At 39.7% G+C, this 16,729-nt stretch overlaps 1 protein-coding gene across 2 annotated transcripts in view; it reads right to left on the bottom strand.

Moving 5' to 3' along the window:
- Nucleotides 1–16,729, bottom strand: part of LOC139571034 (hypoxia-inducible factor 1-alpha inhibitor-like) — a 49,234-nt gene that overhangs the window by 15,434 nt on the left and 17,071 nt on the right. For both annotated transcript variants that reach the window (XM_071393514.1, XM_071393515.1), the window contains exons 3-5: nucleotides 6,996–7,144; nucleotides 6,122–6,267; nucleotides 5,744–5,850 (exon numbers count right to left, since the gene is read on the bottom strand). In XM_071393514.1, coding sequence (XP_071249615.1) covers nucleotides 5,744–5,850; nucleotides 6,122–6,267; nucleotides 6,996–7,144 — 402 coding nt within the window. The remainder of the gene's footprint in view (nucleotides 1–5,743; nucleotides 5,851–6,121; nucleotides 6,268–6,995; nucleotides 7,145–16,729) is intronic.

Here is a 16,729-nt window from a genome sequence, read left to right as displayed (position 1 = left end):
CACATTGTGATTTGGGGGGGGGGGGGGGGTTCTACTAAGCTAACATATATAATTGTTTTAAGATGGTCATACCAAGGATCATTTAGCCATTTGATTTGGAATTTTAGTACCCCTTTAGGTGTTAAAAATAAATATAAAAACATTATTTGATGAAATGTTGAATTTGGCCATACTGCTACTAGCCCATAGAAACACATTGAATAACAGATGAATTCATGGAAAAACAGTCAAAAAATACATTAAAAGGAAGTTTGTTTTAAAGTGTCTGTCCTACAATGCATTTGGAAAGTATTCAGACCCCTTCCACATTGTGGAAAATTTAAAAAAATTATTAAGAAAATTAAAATCCTGATCAGTCTACACACAATACCCCATAATGACAAAGAGAAAATGGGGTTTTAGACATTTTTTGCAAATGTATAAAAAAAAAAAAAAATACCTTATTTACATAAGTATTCAGACCCTTTGCTATGAGACTCGAAATTGAGCTCAGGTGCATCTTGTTTCCATTGATCCTCAAAATGTTTCTACAACCTGATTGGAGTCAACCTGTGGTAAATTCAATTGATTGGACATGATTTGGAAAAGGTACACACCTGTCTATATAAGGTCCCAAAGTTGACAGTGCATGTCAGAGCAAAAACCAAACCATGAGGTCAAAGGAATTGTCTGTAGAACTCCAAAACAGGATTGTGTAGAGGAACAGATCTGGGGAAGGGTACCAAAACATTTCTGCAGCATTGAAGGTCCTCAAGAACACAGTGCAGGGATGCAACTGGTGAGGGCCCAAAAATGTGACACTTTTTGTAGTTGCACCGAAACAAGAAAAAAAAATCTCTGCTAGGGGGTAAGGCAGGTTTTAACTAATTAAACAACAAAGAATATGATCTACATGCTCAATCTGTGTGTGTAAAATGAAAAGTGGTTAATGTGAACCTAACTCACCAGAAAAAAGGAAAGCAATCCAATGTTATTACTTGCCTAGACTTTACTGCAAATGACACTCAAGTCTTGAGAAAAAAAACAATACACTAATATTGCAGTTAGCCATGACAGCCTTTACAATAGAATGCTTGTGACCACACACATCTAAATATTGCACTTGGGAAAAAAACTTCTTAAAGTAGAAATAGAATGAAACAAACATATTTTTGCTCTATTATAGTGGCCACAATAGTATACATTGATCAAGTGCACAAGGCTACAAAATAACATTCACCAAGTAAAACATGTAATAATGCCCCACTCATTCACAAGTGGTACTGTCAAGTTCAACACAACAAAAGCAATATCAGAACATATCACCGACCATTTCGAATCCCACCGTACCTTCTCCATAATGCAATCTGGTTTCCAAGCTGGTCATGGGTGCACCTCAGTCACACTCAAGGTCCTAAACGATATCATAACCGCCATCGATAAAAGACATTACTGTGCAGCCGTCTTCATCGACCTGGCCAAGGCTTTCGACTCTGTCAATCACAGCATTCTTATCGGCAGACTCAATAGCCTTGTTTTCTCAAATGACTGCCTCGCCTGGTTCACCAACTACTTCTCAGATAGAGTTCAGTGTGTCAAATTGGAGGGCCTGTTGTCCGGACCTCTGGCAGTCTATGGGGGTGCCACAGGGCTCAATTCTCAGGCTGACTCTTTTCTCTGTACATGTCCATGATTTCGCTCTTGCTGCTGGTGATTCTCTGATCCACCTCTACGCAGACGACACCTTTCTGTATTCCTCTGGCCCTTCTTTGGACACTGTGTTAACTAACCTCCAAACGAGCTTCAATGTCATACAACAATCCTTCCGTGGCCTCCAACTGCTTTTAAATGCTAGTAAAACGAAATGCATGCACTTCAACCAATCGCTGCCCACACCCGCCCGACTAGTATCACTACTCTGCACGGTTCTGACTTAGAATATGTGGACAACTACAAATACCCTATGTGTCTGGTTAAACTGTAAACTCTCCTTCCAGACTCACATTAAGCATCTCCAATCCAAAATTAAATCTAGAATCGTCTTCCTATTTCGTAACAAACCCTCCTTCACTCATGCTGCTAAACATACCCTCATAAAACTGACTATCCTACCGATCCTTGACATCGACGATGTCATTTACAAAATCACCAACAACACTCTACTCAGCAAACTGGATATAGTCTATCACAGTGCCGTCCGTTTTGTCACCAAATCCCCATATACTACCCACCACTGCGACCTGTATGCTCTCGTTGGCTGGCCCTCGCTACATAGTCGTCGCCTAACCCACTGGCTCCACGTCATCTATAGCACGCTCCAGCAGGTATATTTCACTGGTCATCCCCAAAGCTAACACTTACTTTGGCCGCCTTTCCTTCCAGTTCTCTGCTGCCAATGACTGGAACGAATTGCAAAAATCACTGAAGCTGGAGACTTATATCTCCCTAACTAACTTTAAGCATCAGCTGTCAGAGCAGCTTACCGATCACTGTACCTGTACACAGCCAATCTGTAAATAGCACACCCAACTAACTCATCCCCATATTGTTATTTATCTTTTTGCACCCTAGTATCTCTACTTGTACATCTTCATCTGCACATCTATCACTCCAGTGTTAATGCTAAATTGTAATTATTACGCCTCTATTGCCTATTTATTGCCTTACCTCCCTAATCTTCTACATATGCACACACTGTACATTGATTTTTCTATTGTGTTATTGACTGTACGTTTGTTTATCCCATGTGTAACTGAGTTGTTGTTTCTGTCGCACTGCTTTGCTTCATCTTGGCCAGGTCGCGGTTGTAAATGAGAACTTGTTCTCAACTGGCCTACCTGGTTAAATAAAAGGTGAAATAAAAAATAAAATACATAAAAAATATATATTTGGGCTTCACTGCAGGTTATTACATTGCACACTTTCTGCCTGTGGACATCGGTTCTACAATGTGCCAGCAGCAGAGCATGAGACCCTTTGTTGGCATAATTGATCTCTTTCGGGCAGAGTACACCTGGCATACCCCTTTTTATCCACTGTATTGAAAAAGTGAGAAAGCGTTTGTAACCACCTCTATAGTGGCAGCTACACTTGATCCCTGAATCCACTTGTTTTAAAAACCAACGCCTCATTTTCACCTAATTATCTCATTCTGAAAATTAACCACATATTGTAGATGGAAAACATTAGTTCACAGATAGTAGCTAGTTAACTAGTCAACATTTCACAGATTGCCAGCGTCCAGTAAGCAACTAACGCACTATAACTTGAGGAATGGCAAAGAGTCGTAACGTTATACCAGTTAATACTATAGTAAATTGGTTAGGTTACAAATGTTAGTTCATCTGATGTTGTAACGTTAACTAGCTAAAGTTAGCTGTCTGACTTTATTAGCCTGCTAATTTTCACACCATAAACTCAATTATTTCAAACAGTTAAGTTAAGGCTAGCTAACAGAGAATTTGATCCAGCTAGCAAGTTAACGTTAGTTAACAATGCTAACAATACTTGTTCCACCACACTTTCTCCATCACCTCAAACTTTCCAAATGCCAGTTGTTTTTCGGTTACAGCTCATGAAGTACGCTTCATCACCTTCTCATCCCTGTCTCCATGGTTAGGCTTCTCACCTACCTCTTCGTTATCGTTCAGGGGGTTTGCTGCTGTAAATGGCAAACTGCCTTTATACTCTCCGCTATCTTTCCAGAGCATGCGCTGATGCTGTAACTAGCAAATTGGTTTTCTCTTCTCTCTTCAGTCGCGTGCTGCATTCTGCTGTTATGTGAACGATTGGCTGAGCCTTGGATACAGCCAGTATTGCTCCAAACGCACATCACTCGTTCGCTTACAGCCAGTAGTCTGATCCAAAGCCCCCCCCCTCCCAAACTCATCGGATTTACACAAATCACATAAGTCACCTATCTTGGACACAAAACGGCGAATTTCGCAGAAAGGTGACTAGTTTGCATCCCTGACAGTGGCCTCCATCATTCTTAAATGGAAGAAGTTTGGAACAACCGAGACTCTTCCTAGAGATGGCCGCCCGGCTAAACTGATCAATCTGACAAAGCTCCGGCGTTCCTCTGTGGAGATGGTTGTCCTTCTCGAAGGTTCTCCCATCTCTGCAGCACTCCACCAATCAGGCCTTTATGGTAGAGTGGCCAGATGGATCCACTCATCAGTAAAAGGCATATGACATCCCGCTTGGAGTATGCCAAAAGGCATCTGAAGGACTCTCAGACCATTTTTTAAAAACTTTTTTTTAAACCTTTATTTAACTAGGCAAGTCAGTTAAGAACGAATTCTTATTTTCAATGACGGCCTAGGAACAGTGGGTTAACTGCCTTGTTCAGGGGCAGAACGACAGATTTGTACCTTGAGAAACAAGATTCTCTGGTCTGATGAAACCAAGATTGAACTCTTTGGCCTGAATGCCAAGCGTCACGTCTAGAGGAAACCTGGCACCAACCCTATGGTGAAGCATGGTGATGGCAGCATCATGCTGTGGGGATGTTTTTTAGCGGCAGGGGCTGGGAGACTAGTCAGGATCGAAGGAAAGATGAACAGAGAAAAGTAGAGAGAGATCCTTGATGAAAACCTGCTCCAGAGTGCTCAGGACCTCAGATTGGGGTGAAGGTTCACCTTCCAACAGGACAACGACCCAAAGCACACAGCCAAGACAATGCAGGAGTGGCTTCGGGACAAGTTTCTCAATGTGCTTGAGTGGCCCAGCCAGAGCCTGGACTTGAACATCTCTGGAGAGACCTGAAAATAGCTGTGCAGCTATTATCCCCCATATTTAACATTTTTGGGGCTCTAAAACTACCTCCATATACACTGAGTATAGAAAATATTAAGGACACATTCCTAATATTGAGTTGCTACCGCCCCTTTTGCCCTCAGAATAGCTTCAATTCGGTCGGGCATGGACTCTACAAGGTGTCGAAAGCGCTCCACAGGGATGCTGGCCCATGTTGACTCCAATGCTTCCCACAGTAGTGTCAAATTGGATGGATGTCCTGTGGTTGGTGGACCATTCTTGATACACACGCCAAACTGTTGAGAATGAAAAATCCAGCAGCACTGCAGTTCTTGACACAAACCGCTGCGCCTGGCACCTACTTCCATACCCAGTTCAAAGGCACTTAAATATTTTGTCTTGCCCCTTCACCCTCTGAATGGCACACATACACAATCCATGTCTCAATTGTCCCAAAGCTTAAACATCCTTCTTTAACCTGTCTCCTCCCCTTCATCTACATTGATTGAAGTGGATTAAACAAGTGACATTTATAACGGATCATAGCTTTTACCTGGATTCACCTAGTCAGTCTACGTATTGGAAATGGCCGGTGTCCTTAATGTTTTGTACACTCCGTGTATACTTCAATTCATTTTTTAAACTGGTACTGGGCTACCTACAGACGAGTCTTGTGAGGCTTGTGGATGTCCATAGAGGGGTCACATTAGTGTGTACCCCAAACTGTTAGGACACTACAAACAGAAGTGTTCGTGAGAGTCTCGCCTTTCCATAATATTATTTTCTAGGCCAAACCAGACGTTTTCGTGAGAAGACAGATTTTTGGGATGTCTCCTGGTCTGACAAACAACGCAGATGTGGAAGGCCGACATTGGCAGATGTGGTAGATTGAGACGCAACCCATCTCTAGCTTAGACGGATTTTGATGTGGATTTTTTTATTATGCTATTTGATTTCTGTGGGGGGCGTGGACATCGACTCTAGGTGGTTATTAAACAGCTCTTACCAGTACATGGGGATGTAAAGAACATCTCCGGGGCCCACCACAGTCTCATAGCCCACTACATTCTTGAAGTTGGGAAACCTCTCATAGTCAGGGTTCTCAAAGTCAACCTAAAAATGGCAAAAGCAAAATTGCTGTTAGTTGGATTAATTAAAAACAAAACAGAAACAGTTGAGAAACAGAAAATCCATGCATATCAAATAAAACACGGTGTTATGTGTGGCACATTCCACAAACCTTCTTACCGGTTTCAATTGGGACTACAATGGAAATAAGTTCAACTTTGTGTTATCCTCGATCATTTTTTCATGCATTGTGTCCACGTGCGGTTGATTATGTTTTTAAATTGTCAAATACATTATATCATAAAGTAGGGGTTACCTGGCTCTGTCTGTCACAGGGGTGGTGAACAGGGAAGGGGTAGAGACACTCAAACTGGTCCGGAGGGAAGAGGATACACCTTTTGTAACCTTTGATTTGTGCAAAGAAGTTCTGCTGCTCGTCGTAATGGGCTGGCGTCACATTACCTACAAACATTGAGCAGATCACAGGATTATCTGTCCGTCTATGCAAGTGCAATGAATTTAAGCTAATTTCAGCTGATTTAAGGTGAGTGGATTTCTTCCATAACGTCCTTTCCACAAGGCCTTTTACTGCATATTGAGACAGTAGTTCACTCTTTCCCATCAGCAATATGTGGCACCCACATGGTAGATATTATGTATATAATTTCCTTGTCTGACATGACTAGGGAAATCACCTGCTAGTCATCGTCCCCATGCCTCGAAGCCCCAGAGTCCCTTCCCTTACCCTCCATTCCCTCACCCTCTATACATACAGGTCCATACCCGTTAGGTCTCTGCTATAGGGCTCTTACCTCCACGCCTATGAGCAGCAGGCTGGAGGTGAGGTGGCCCCAGTTCTTCTTGCTCTGCTGCTGGGTGATCCAGCTATCCCCTGTATCTATAGGCCGCAGCTAGCCAGGGTCCCTAATAGCCCCTTAGTCCCGTATCCTAGAAGCACTTCCTCAGTCCCCTCCACAGGTTGGCATTTAGTGGGATGACTCATGTACTGGAGGCAGCTCTACAGGGTGGTCACTAGCTGGCACAGCCAAAAAGTTATAAAATCTGATTTGAAACGTAACCCTAATCACAATGCTAACCTTATACTCAACCCTAACCTTAAATGAAGACGAAAATGTTCATTTTAGTTTAAGATTTATCCCAATAAACGTCAACCTGCGTCCCTTCCTTACCCTCCATGCCTATGAGGAGCAGATTGGAGGTGAGCTGGCCCCAGTTCCTTTTGCTCTGCTGCTTGTTGATCCAGTTCCAGTTGAAACCCAAGAAGTCCACCATGATCTTCCTGCCCACGGTGTCGTTCAGGGTCTGCTGCAGGTACACCCTGGGAGGATGAGTAGAATACAATAGAATAAGCCCATCTGCGGAGACGGAAATTGATCTTCTGCTTTGCACATATTTTTGAAAGAGTACAGCCACAGAGAGCTGCAGTACATTGCCCCTGGAGCTAGTTGTGGAGCAGAATGTGGATAGATACACAAAGATAGGATAAGACTGTCCTTCATGCAAGTAATTGACCAACGTCGGTTTAATTATTTGAATTCCATTTCGTTCTGTTTTTTTTCTTCTGTGAGCTCGAGGCGCAGTTTATCTAGAGATAAAATCAGATCATGCCCAAACTGTGCAAAACAAATGTAATATACACAACTGAAATATTTTATGAAAGTAAAGTAATGTTACTAAATGATGGTTAATAAGTGATGAGCAGTAATAGGCAGTCACTACCATCATGGGACTTTTAATGGCTTTATTCGGTGTTGTTACAGCATTCAACCCACATAATGCATAGTGCATATAATGTTTAAAAGAATTATCGAAACCAATTTTTTATTTATCATTGAACCAACCTTCAAAAGCATTAATCGCTTGATTTGGACCAAACTTCTTCCTACCAATGAGTAAGACATGAGGAGGCCCCTTACACTTCAGTGTTGTGATGCAAAAATTCTAGCAAAATGTATAGCGCATAGAATTAAAATGGTATTGTCGGACATTATTCATTATAAATCAGACAGTTTTTTTTTACATGGACGATACATAGGAGATAATATAAGTACTGGAAACAATAGAACACCATTGTCAGCTATTCATAGTATGACTGGAGTTTACATATAAATGCCTGGAACATTTCAATTTTGCAGAATCTCTTATAAAATGGGTTAAAATCATGTATAGTAACCCTAGGTGTAAAATAGTAAATAATGGCTACTTCTCAGAAAGTTTTAAACTGTCAAGAGCAGTAAAACAAGGTTTCCATTATGGGCATATCAATTTATTATGGCCATCGAAATGTTAGCTGTTAAAATCAGATCCAACAATAATATCAAGGGGTTAGAAATCCATAGTTTAAAAACAACGGTGTCATTGTACACTGATGATTCATGGTTTCTTTTAAATCCACAATTTGAATCCCTCCACAGCCTCAGAGGATCTAGATAATTTTTCTAACCTCTCTGGATTACAACCAAATTATGGTGAAATGTACTAGATTACGTATTGGATCACAAAAAAAATACAACTTTCACATTACTGTGTAGTTTACCAATAAAATGGTCTGACAGTGATGTGGATATACTGGGTATACATATCCCCAAAATAAATAAATGATCTCACTACAATACATTGTTATAGAAAGTTAGAAATAGATAAGATCTCGCTACCATGGAAAAGTAAATACCTATCTATTTGTGGGGGGAAAAAATCACCCAGATTAACTCTTTAGTCATATCCCAGTTTACCTATTTACTTTGGGTCTTGCCTACACCTAGCGAACTGTTTAAATTATATGAGAAAAAAACTATTCCATTTATTTGGAACGGCAAGCCAGACAAAATGAAACAGGCTTATTTATATCATGAATATGAATTCGGAGTGCAGATATTATTCAATATTAAAGCATTAGACCTCTCACTAAAGGCTTCAGTCATACAAAAGTTATACTTAAATCCGAACTGGTTCTCTAACAAATTAGTAAGCAGGTCTCACCCCATGTTCAACATTGGCCTTTTTGCCTTTATTCAAATTACCTCTCACTTTCAGTTATTTGAAAAGCAAATATCGCTATTTTTTAAAACAAGCCATAGAACGTTGGTTGCAATTTCATACAACAAATATTGTGGTTAAACTCAAATATACTAATTGATTAAATGTTTATTTTTATTTTTTAAATACAGTTACAAAAAGGTACAATCTTCGTAAATGATATCATAAATAGGACTGGTGGAGTTGTCACCAATGCAGCTAACAAAAACATATGGAAATGTCTGCTCTACCCAAAATTACAACCAACTAATTGCTGCATTACCGCAAAATGGAAGAGGAAAGTGGAAAAAGTAAAGGAACTTGTCTGTCGGCACTGCAATAAAGACCATAATTGGTTAAAGAAAATTGTGATAAATAAAAAAGTATACCAGTTTCATTTAATTAAGGACCAAATAATTGACAGCTGTGCCATATAGATTGCAAAATAGTTGGGAAGAGATTTTTAACGTACCATGACACATGGTTTATGAACTGATACGCAAAACGTGAATGTATATTATGTATACAAAATGTATTTTATTATAATACAAAATTCTTGCAACCAATAGACTTATTTATATGGGGGATAAAACCTTCCCAGTTCTGCAGATTTTGCTGCGAAAAGACATTAGATCATTTGTTTTGGTACTGTCCATATGTAGCTTGTTTTTGGTCACAGTTCCAGGAATGGCTGAAGAATTGCAATATTTACCTCGAGCTAACCCTGCAGACAGCACTACTGTGTGATCTGGAAAGTCAGTCAATCAATCAATAATATAATTATACTTTAAGCAAAAGAAAATATTTTCAATTTACAATCTGTAGAAACAATGAGAAAAGAAAGGTTCAGAACTTTTGTGAACCATCACAGCACAGTTGAAAAATATATGGCAAATAGAAATCCAATATGTATGGTGTTAAGAGATAGATGGGAGGGGTTGAATGGAGTTGAAGGTTGGGACTGATCTCCCGGGTGGCGCAGTGGTCTAGGGCATTGCATCGCAGTGCTAGCTGCGCCACCAGAGTCTCTGGGTTCGCGCCCAGGCTCTGTCGCAGCCGCCGCAACCGGGAGGTCCGTGGGGCGACGCACAATTGGCATAGCGTCGTCCGGGTTAGGGAGGGTTTGGCCAGTAGGGAGGGTTTGGCCGGTAGGGATATCCTTGTCTCAGTATGTAAAAAAATATGTTATAAAATGTATGCACTCTACTGTAAGTCGCTCTGGATAAGAGCATCTGCTCTTGGCCGGTAGGGATATCCTTGTCTCAGTATGTAAAAAATAATAATAATAATAATAAAAATGTATGCACTATACTGTAAGTCGCTCTGGATAAGAGCGTCTTCTAAATGACTAAAATGTAATGTAAATGACTAATAACAACTAATAACAAGATAACTCATGTAAAACCTACTGTGTCCGTAAAACATATATTAGGTGAAAGAGCACAGTTTGAAAGATATGGCAAATAGAAATCAAACCGGATGGACATCAGAAATAGATGGGAGAGGAAGGACAGGAGTAAAAACAAAGAAAATAGAACTATTGTAAAATAGACTGTGTCCATAAAATGTATTTTGTATGTATGTATGTATGTATGTATGTATGTATGTATGTATGTATGTATGTATGTATGTATGTATGTATGTATGTATGTATGTATGTATGTATGTATGTATGTATGTATGTATGTATGTATAAGCTGGAAGTAGAGCCCTAAGAGTTGTTGTTCACTAGTTTACTCCAATTAGAGGAGGGGTGGTAGGGTTAGAAAGTAATAAAGGAACATTTATTTAAAAAAAAATATATATATATAAATAAACATGTGTATGTATATATTTCCAAATAAATATGGGAGATTGGAAGTGATGCAGACAATTACATTGATGGAAGCTACAATCTGCAATGTTAAAGCTGACCTACCCCCCAAAAAAAATATTAGAATAAAAAAGACATGAGGAATCCCCAAACAAATTCAAAAGCCACCCACGGATCCCCCCATAACAATCCCACCAGAATACAGTATCAGTTCTCTATGTTTGACAAGTAGTATGAAGATGTGGCATGGAGTATTGCTTCTCTATACTATGTAATGTATTCCCTGTGATTCTGGTGATGGTTTTTCTTCTTCTCCTGTTCAGAGAAATGAGTTGCTTGCATTATTTACCATAACGTAGTGTGAAAGTACCAGGTTTTGACCACTAGACAGAGGTCATGTTAATGCAGGATTCTGTTTTTCACACAAAGGAAAGATAAAACCGAAAAAATATCTTGCAGATCTAAGAACGTAAAAAATGAGTAATTTTGTGCTTCAGTTGCACTTGTTCTCTCGGATGAAATATATTTGCCCTCTTCATTTGCTCACCACCAGACAGCGCACTGACTGATGTATAGGCTACTTTCCTCCGGTATTTTTCCGGTCTAGTTTTTCTCCAGTAGAAAGTTCAAATGCAAGATTAACTTCAAACAAAACATTAGGAAATGTAGCTGGCTACATTCTTTCTATGATAAATATGATGGCCATGCATCGTTTTTGCAAAAAATACCTTACTTTTTCATTTAAAGCTAATTTACTTCTGTGGCTGCTAGCCAAATAGCATTGCACTTCTGTCTGCTATCAACTGATGAAAAGAATGTGTGCCAAATGTGTTGCACTAATGAATTTTGTGTGAAGAAAAACTATAGTTGCACGCCCCTTATCTCTACTAAAGCAAAGAAAACACTTGACTTTCAATATAAAACGTAGGTGAAATGGTTTAAAACGCATATTTCTTTAAATGGTCTGCGTTTTGTAAATGCAGATTTCTGAAAGCTAATTCAATCCCTACTAGATGGCGCTGTTTCTGCTATACCGCCACACTTTCATCCATTTTGCTGGTCTTGTGTTTATTAAATAGGCCTAGATCACAACCTTTCCTTTGCATCTTTGGGTAGAAAACCAATAGATTTGACTCATGATGAAAATAAATTGTGGTCATCCTAACAATTCAAGGCAGTCGTCCATGAAAGCAAATCAGTTTGTCCTTCTTTTAAACTTAATCTGTGTCCAGGAAACAGACCCTTTGTGTGTGGTTTATTCCCTTCAGAAAATGTCTGGATTAGTCACTGTTAGACCATTCCTGGTGAACAAGCAAACCAAATGTCACTAATCACAATACATATAGAGTGGTTTCCTGATAACTGTCTTTAAAAGCATAAGACTGCCATGAAATTATTTTATCAGGGTTGTTACAACATTTTTGTCCCTAGCCCATTTCTCCATCAAAGTTTTGGGCTTCTAGGAAAAGTCTTCATATGAGAATTGCACAGGGATAGCCTTCCCAGAGAGCGGCCACTTGTTGGACTATTCAAGGAGAGTTGGGTTGAAGTATTAGGCTGTTATTAGGTCAAACTTAGGTCAAACGGAGTTGCTTTCATGGAGGACTGGCTTGAATTGTATGGATGACAACAATTTATATTCATAATGCGACAATTCTATCGGTTTTCTACCCAAAGGTGCAATGGAAATATTGTGATCTACACCACATGACCAAAAGTATGTGGACACCTGTTTGTCGAACATCTCATTCCAAAATCAACATGGGGGGTCAACATGGAGTTGGTCCCCCCTTTGCAACTATACCATCCTCCAAGCTTCTGGGAAGGCTTTCCACTAGATGTTGGAACATTGCTGCAGGGACTTGCTTCCATTCAGCCACAAGAGCATTAGTGAGCTCGGGCACTGATGTTGGGCGATTAGGCCTTACTCGGTGTCAGCTTTCCAATTCATCCCAAAGGTGTTCGATGGGGTTGAGATCAGGTCTCTGTGCAGGCCAGTCAAGTTCTTCTACACCGATCTCGACAAACCATTTCTGCATGGACTTCGCTTTTTGCACGGGGGCATTGTCATTCTGAAACAGGAAAGGGCCTTCTCCAAACTATTGCCACAAAGTTGGAAGCACAGAATTGTCTAGAATGTCATGCAGTAGCGTTAAGATTTTCCTTCACTGGAACTAAGGGGCCTAGCCTGAACCATTAAAAACAGCCCCAGACCATTATTCCTCCTCCACCAAACTTTACAGTTGGCACTATGCATTGGGGCAGGTAGCATTCTCCTGGCATCCGCCAAACCCAGATTCTTTCATTGGACTTCCAGATAGTGAAGCGTAATTCATCGCTCCAGAGTCCAATGGCGGCAAGCTTTACACCACTCCAGCCGACGCTTGACATTGCGCATGGTCATTTTAGGCTTGTATGCGGCTGCTCGGCCATGGAAACCCATTTCATGAAGCTCCTGGCGAACAGTTCTTCTGCTGATGTTGCTTTCAGAGGCAGTTTGGAACTCGGAAGTGAGTGTTGCAACTGAGGACAGACAATTTTTACACGCTACGTACTTCAGCACTCAGGGGTCCCATTCTGTGAGCTTGTGTGGCCTATCACTTTGTGGCTGAGCAGTTTTTTCTCCTAGATGTTTCCACTTCACAATAACAGCACTTACAGTTGACCAGAGCAGCTCTAGCAGGGCAGAAATTAGACAAATATATTTGTTGGAAAGGTGGCATTCAATGACGGGGACACGATAAAAGTCACTGAGCTCTCCAGTAAGGCCATTCTACTGCCAATGCTTCCCTATGGAGATTGCATGGCTGTGTGCTCAATTTTATACACCTGTCAGCAACGGGTGTGGCTGAAATAGCTGACTCCACCGATTTGAAGGGATGTCCACATACTTTGTATATATAGTGTATTTCATAAACACAAGAGACCAGAAAAATGTATAAATGAGTGTGGCGGTATAGCAGAAACAAAGGTATCTAGTGGTCAAAACCTGGTTCTTCACACTACTTTATGGTAAATAATGCAAGTGAATTCAAATGACTAATTTCTCCGAACAGGGGGAGAAAAACATCACCAGATTCACAGGGAATACATTACATAGTATGGAGAAGCAATACTCCAAGCCACAGCTTCATACCACTTGTCAAACAGAGAACTGATATTGTATACTGGTTGTTGGGGTGGGATAGCATTGGGTGTGCGGGGTCCGCGTGTGACTTTAGAATTTTGGGATATTCCTCATGTCTTACTCATTGGTAAGAAGTAGTTTGGTCCAAAATCAGATGTTGGGTAATATGTATATTGAATCCTATAAATTAAAAAAGCCAATTTGGGTGCAAACAATTAGCTTAATTTCTCAGAGATCATATTAGATTTAAACAAAATAATGTTTCAGGAATGCTAATCGTATCTGTTACTAGCTACAGCAATTATTTCAGAACAATCTGAGATGGTGGGGGTTGAAATCCTCTTTCTTGTGCTTTTTGAGGGGGAACTAACCTGATTGCAAAGTTAAAGAAAACATACAACTCTATGCACAAGTTCTACTTTCAACAATTTCCACTGATTTTAAAACAATTCTGTACAGGCTTCCTTCTGCTCTCATTTAGGCTAGCATTCTGGAGTAACTACAATGTTGTTATCCATCCTCAGTTTTCTCCTATCACAGTCATTAAACTCTTGTAACAATTTCAAGTCACCATTGGCCTCGTGATTAAATCTGAGCTGTTTCCTTCCTGTCCGGCAAATGAGTTAGGAAGGACACCTGTATCTTTGTGGTGACTGGGTGTATTGATACACCATCCAAAGTTGAATTAATAACTTCACCATGCTCAAAGGGATTTTGTTATTTTTACCCATCTACCAATAGGTGCCCTTGCGATGTATTGGAAAACATCCCTGGTTTTTGTGGTTGAATCTGTGTTTGAAGGGACCTTACAGATAATTTTGTGTGTGGGGTAGAGATGAGGAAGTCATTAAAAATCATGTTAAACACTATTACTTATTATGTGACTTGTTAAGCACCTTTTTACACCTGATCTTATTTAGGCTTGCCACTTTTTTTTGTTTTCATTTAACCATCTACCAATAGATTCCCTTCTTCTCGAGGCATTGGAAAACCTCCCTGGTCTTTGTGATTGAATCTGGGTTTGAAATTCACTGCTCGACTGAGGGACCTTACAATTATCTGTATGTGTGGGGTACAGAGATGAGGTAGTCATTCAAAAATCATGTTAAACACTATTATTGCGCACAAAGTCCATGCAACTTATTATGCGACTTGTTAAGCAAATGTTAATTCCTGAACTTACTTAGGCTTGCCATAACGAAAGGGGTTGAATACTCAAGACATTATTTCATTAATTAGTAAAATATATTTTTTAACATAATTCCACTTTGACTTGTGCATGTAGGCCAGTGACAAAATATTGATTGAATCCATTTAAAAAAGAGGTGTGAATGCTTTCTGAAGGCACTGTAACAGCATGCCAGTGGAAGGGAGGACAGCAGCAGGTGGCCCAACTGTGGTTTGTGACTGTGATTTCCCATTTTAGCCAATTCAATTGCAGTCATTTAGTTACAGATTTTCTGTCATTCTGTTACGGATTTTGTAACAGAATGACAAGTTTTAATCACTTAACAAATCATGAACAAAATCGTTATTTATTTTTAAAAACACTAACTAATTGTTAGGTCTACCTTTACTTGTTACTTCTGTGAACTTTTTTTATCCTCCCTCATGAGGGAGAGAAATTTGAAAATATCTTAAAGACGTGGGTTTTTTGTAAGAGAATGACTAGACACTAGGCAATATTTTTTTAAATTAAAACTTCTTCAGGCTAGGGTCTATTTTTCTCCACTTCCTGTCTGACCAACGGCACCAAAGTAAACTGCCTGTTACTCAGGTCCAGAAGCCAGGATATGCATATAAATTGGTACCATTGGATAGAAAACACTTTGAAGTTTGTATAAATGTTAATGTCTGAGACTATAACACAATTGATATGGTAGGAGAAAGTCCAAAGGAAAAAAAAAAAAAATTCTGGTTGGTTTGAGAGCCCATGCTCTTCCAATGGAACATACAAGGTCATATCCAAATCCAGCTCCCAGATTGCAATTCCTATGGCTTCCACTAGATGTCAACAGTCTTTGTTCAAGGTTTCAGCTTCCCAAACAAGGAAGAATTTTGAGTTATAGTACTGGGAGTCAGAGTTGGAAACGAAGAGGACGCGCACATGCTAATTTTGCTTTTCTATTGAACATACTTCTTTCCGTATGAAATATTACAGTTTAATTACATTTTAGGGTACCTGAGGATTAAATAGAAACATATTTTGACTTGTTTTAACATAGCGGTAGCTTTTTGGATTCCTTTTTCTGCACGTTGAACGAGCGGATTACTCAAATCGATGGCGCAAACTAAACTGACTTTTTGGGATATAAAGAAGGATTTTATCTAACAAACCGACCATGCATGTTGTAGCTGGGACCCTTTGGATTGTAAATCAGAGGAAGATTTTAAAAAAGTGAATATTTAAAATCGCTATTTGTGATTTTATGAAGCCTGTGCTGGTTGAAAAATATTTTGATGTGGGGCGCCGTCCTCAAACAATCGCATGGCATGCTTTCGCTGTAAAGCCTATTGTAAACCGGACAATGCAGTTAGATGAAGACTTTAAGCTTTTAACCGATATAAGACACTTGTATATACCTAAATGTTTAATATCCATAATTTTTATGATTATTTATTTGAATTGCACGCCCTCCAATTTCACCGGAAATTGTCGGCAGGTGTCCCGCTGGCGGGACGCCTAGCCCTTAACTTACAGCAGGCAAATCATTTTTGCAAAATTAAATATAGAAGTTTATATTAGTAGGCAAGTCTCAACTTCAACAATAGTGTTTTTTGTATTTCTAACACATTTAAGACTTTCTTGTAGATGTTTTCTAAGACCCCTTTTACATCTGTTGGACCAGAAATCAAAGCCTTGGTTTATTCCAAATTTAAGGATGGGAAAATTGTCCCCCCCCCAAAAAAAAATATGCCTTAATTTAAAAATAAATATTTGTGCTGCT

The sequence above is a fragment of the Salvelinus alpinus genome, chromosome 3 (genome assembly GCF_045679555.1).
Source record: "Salvelinus alpinus chromosome 3, SLU_Salpinus.1, whole genome shotgun sequence".
Classification (NCBI taxonomy): Eukaryota; Metazoa; Chordata; class Actinopteri; order Salmoniformes; family Salmonidae; genus Salvelinus; species Salvelinus alpinus.
This window is presented reverse-complemented; position numbering and strand designations above follow the sequence as displayed.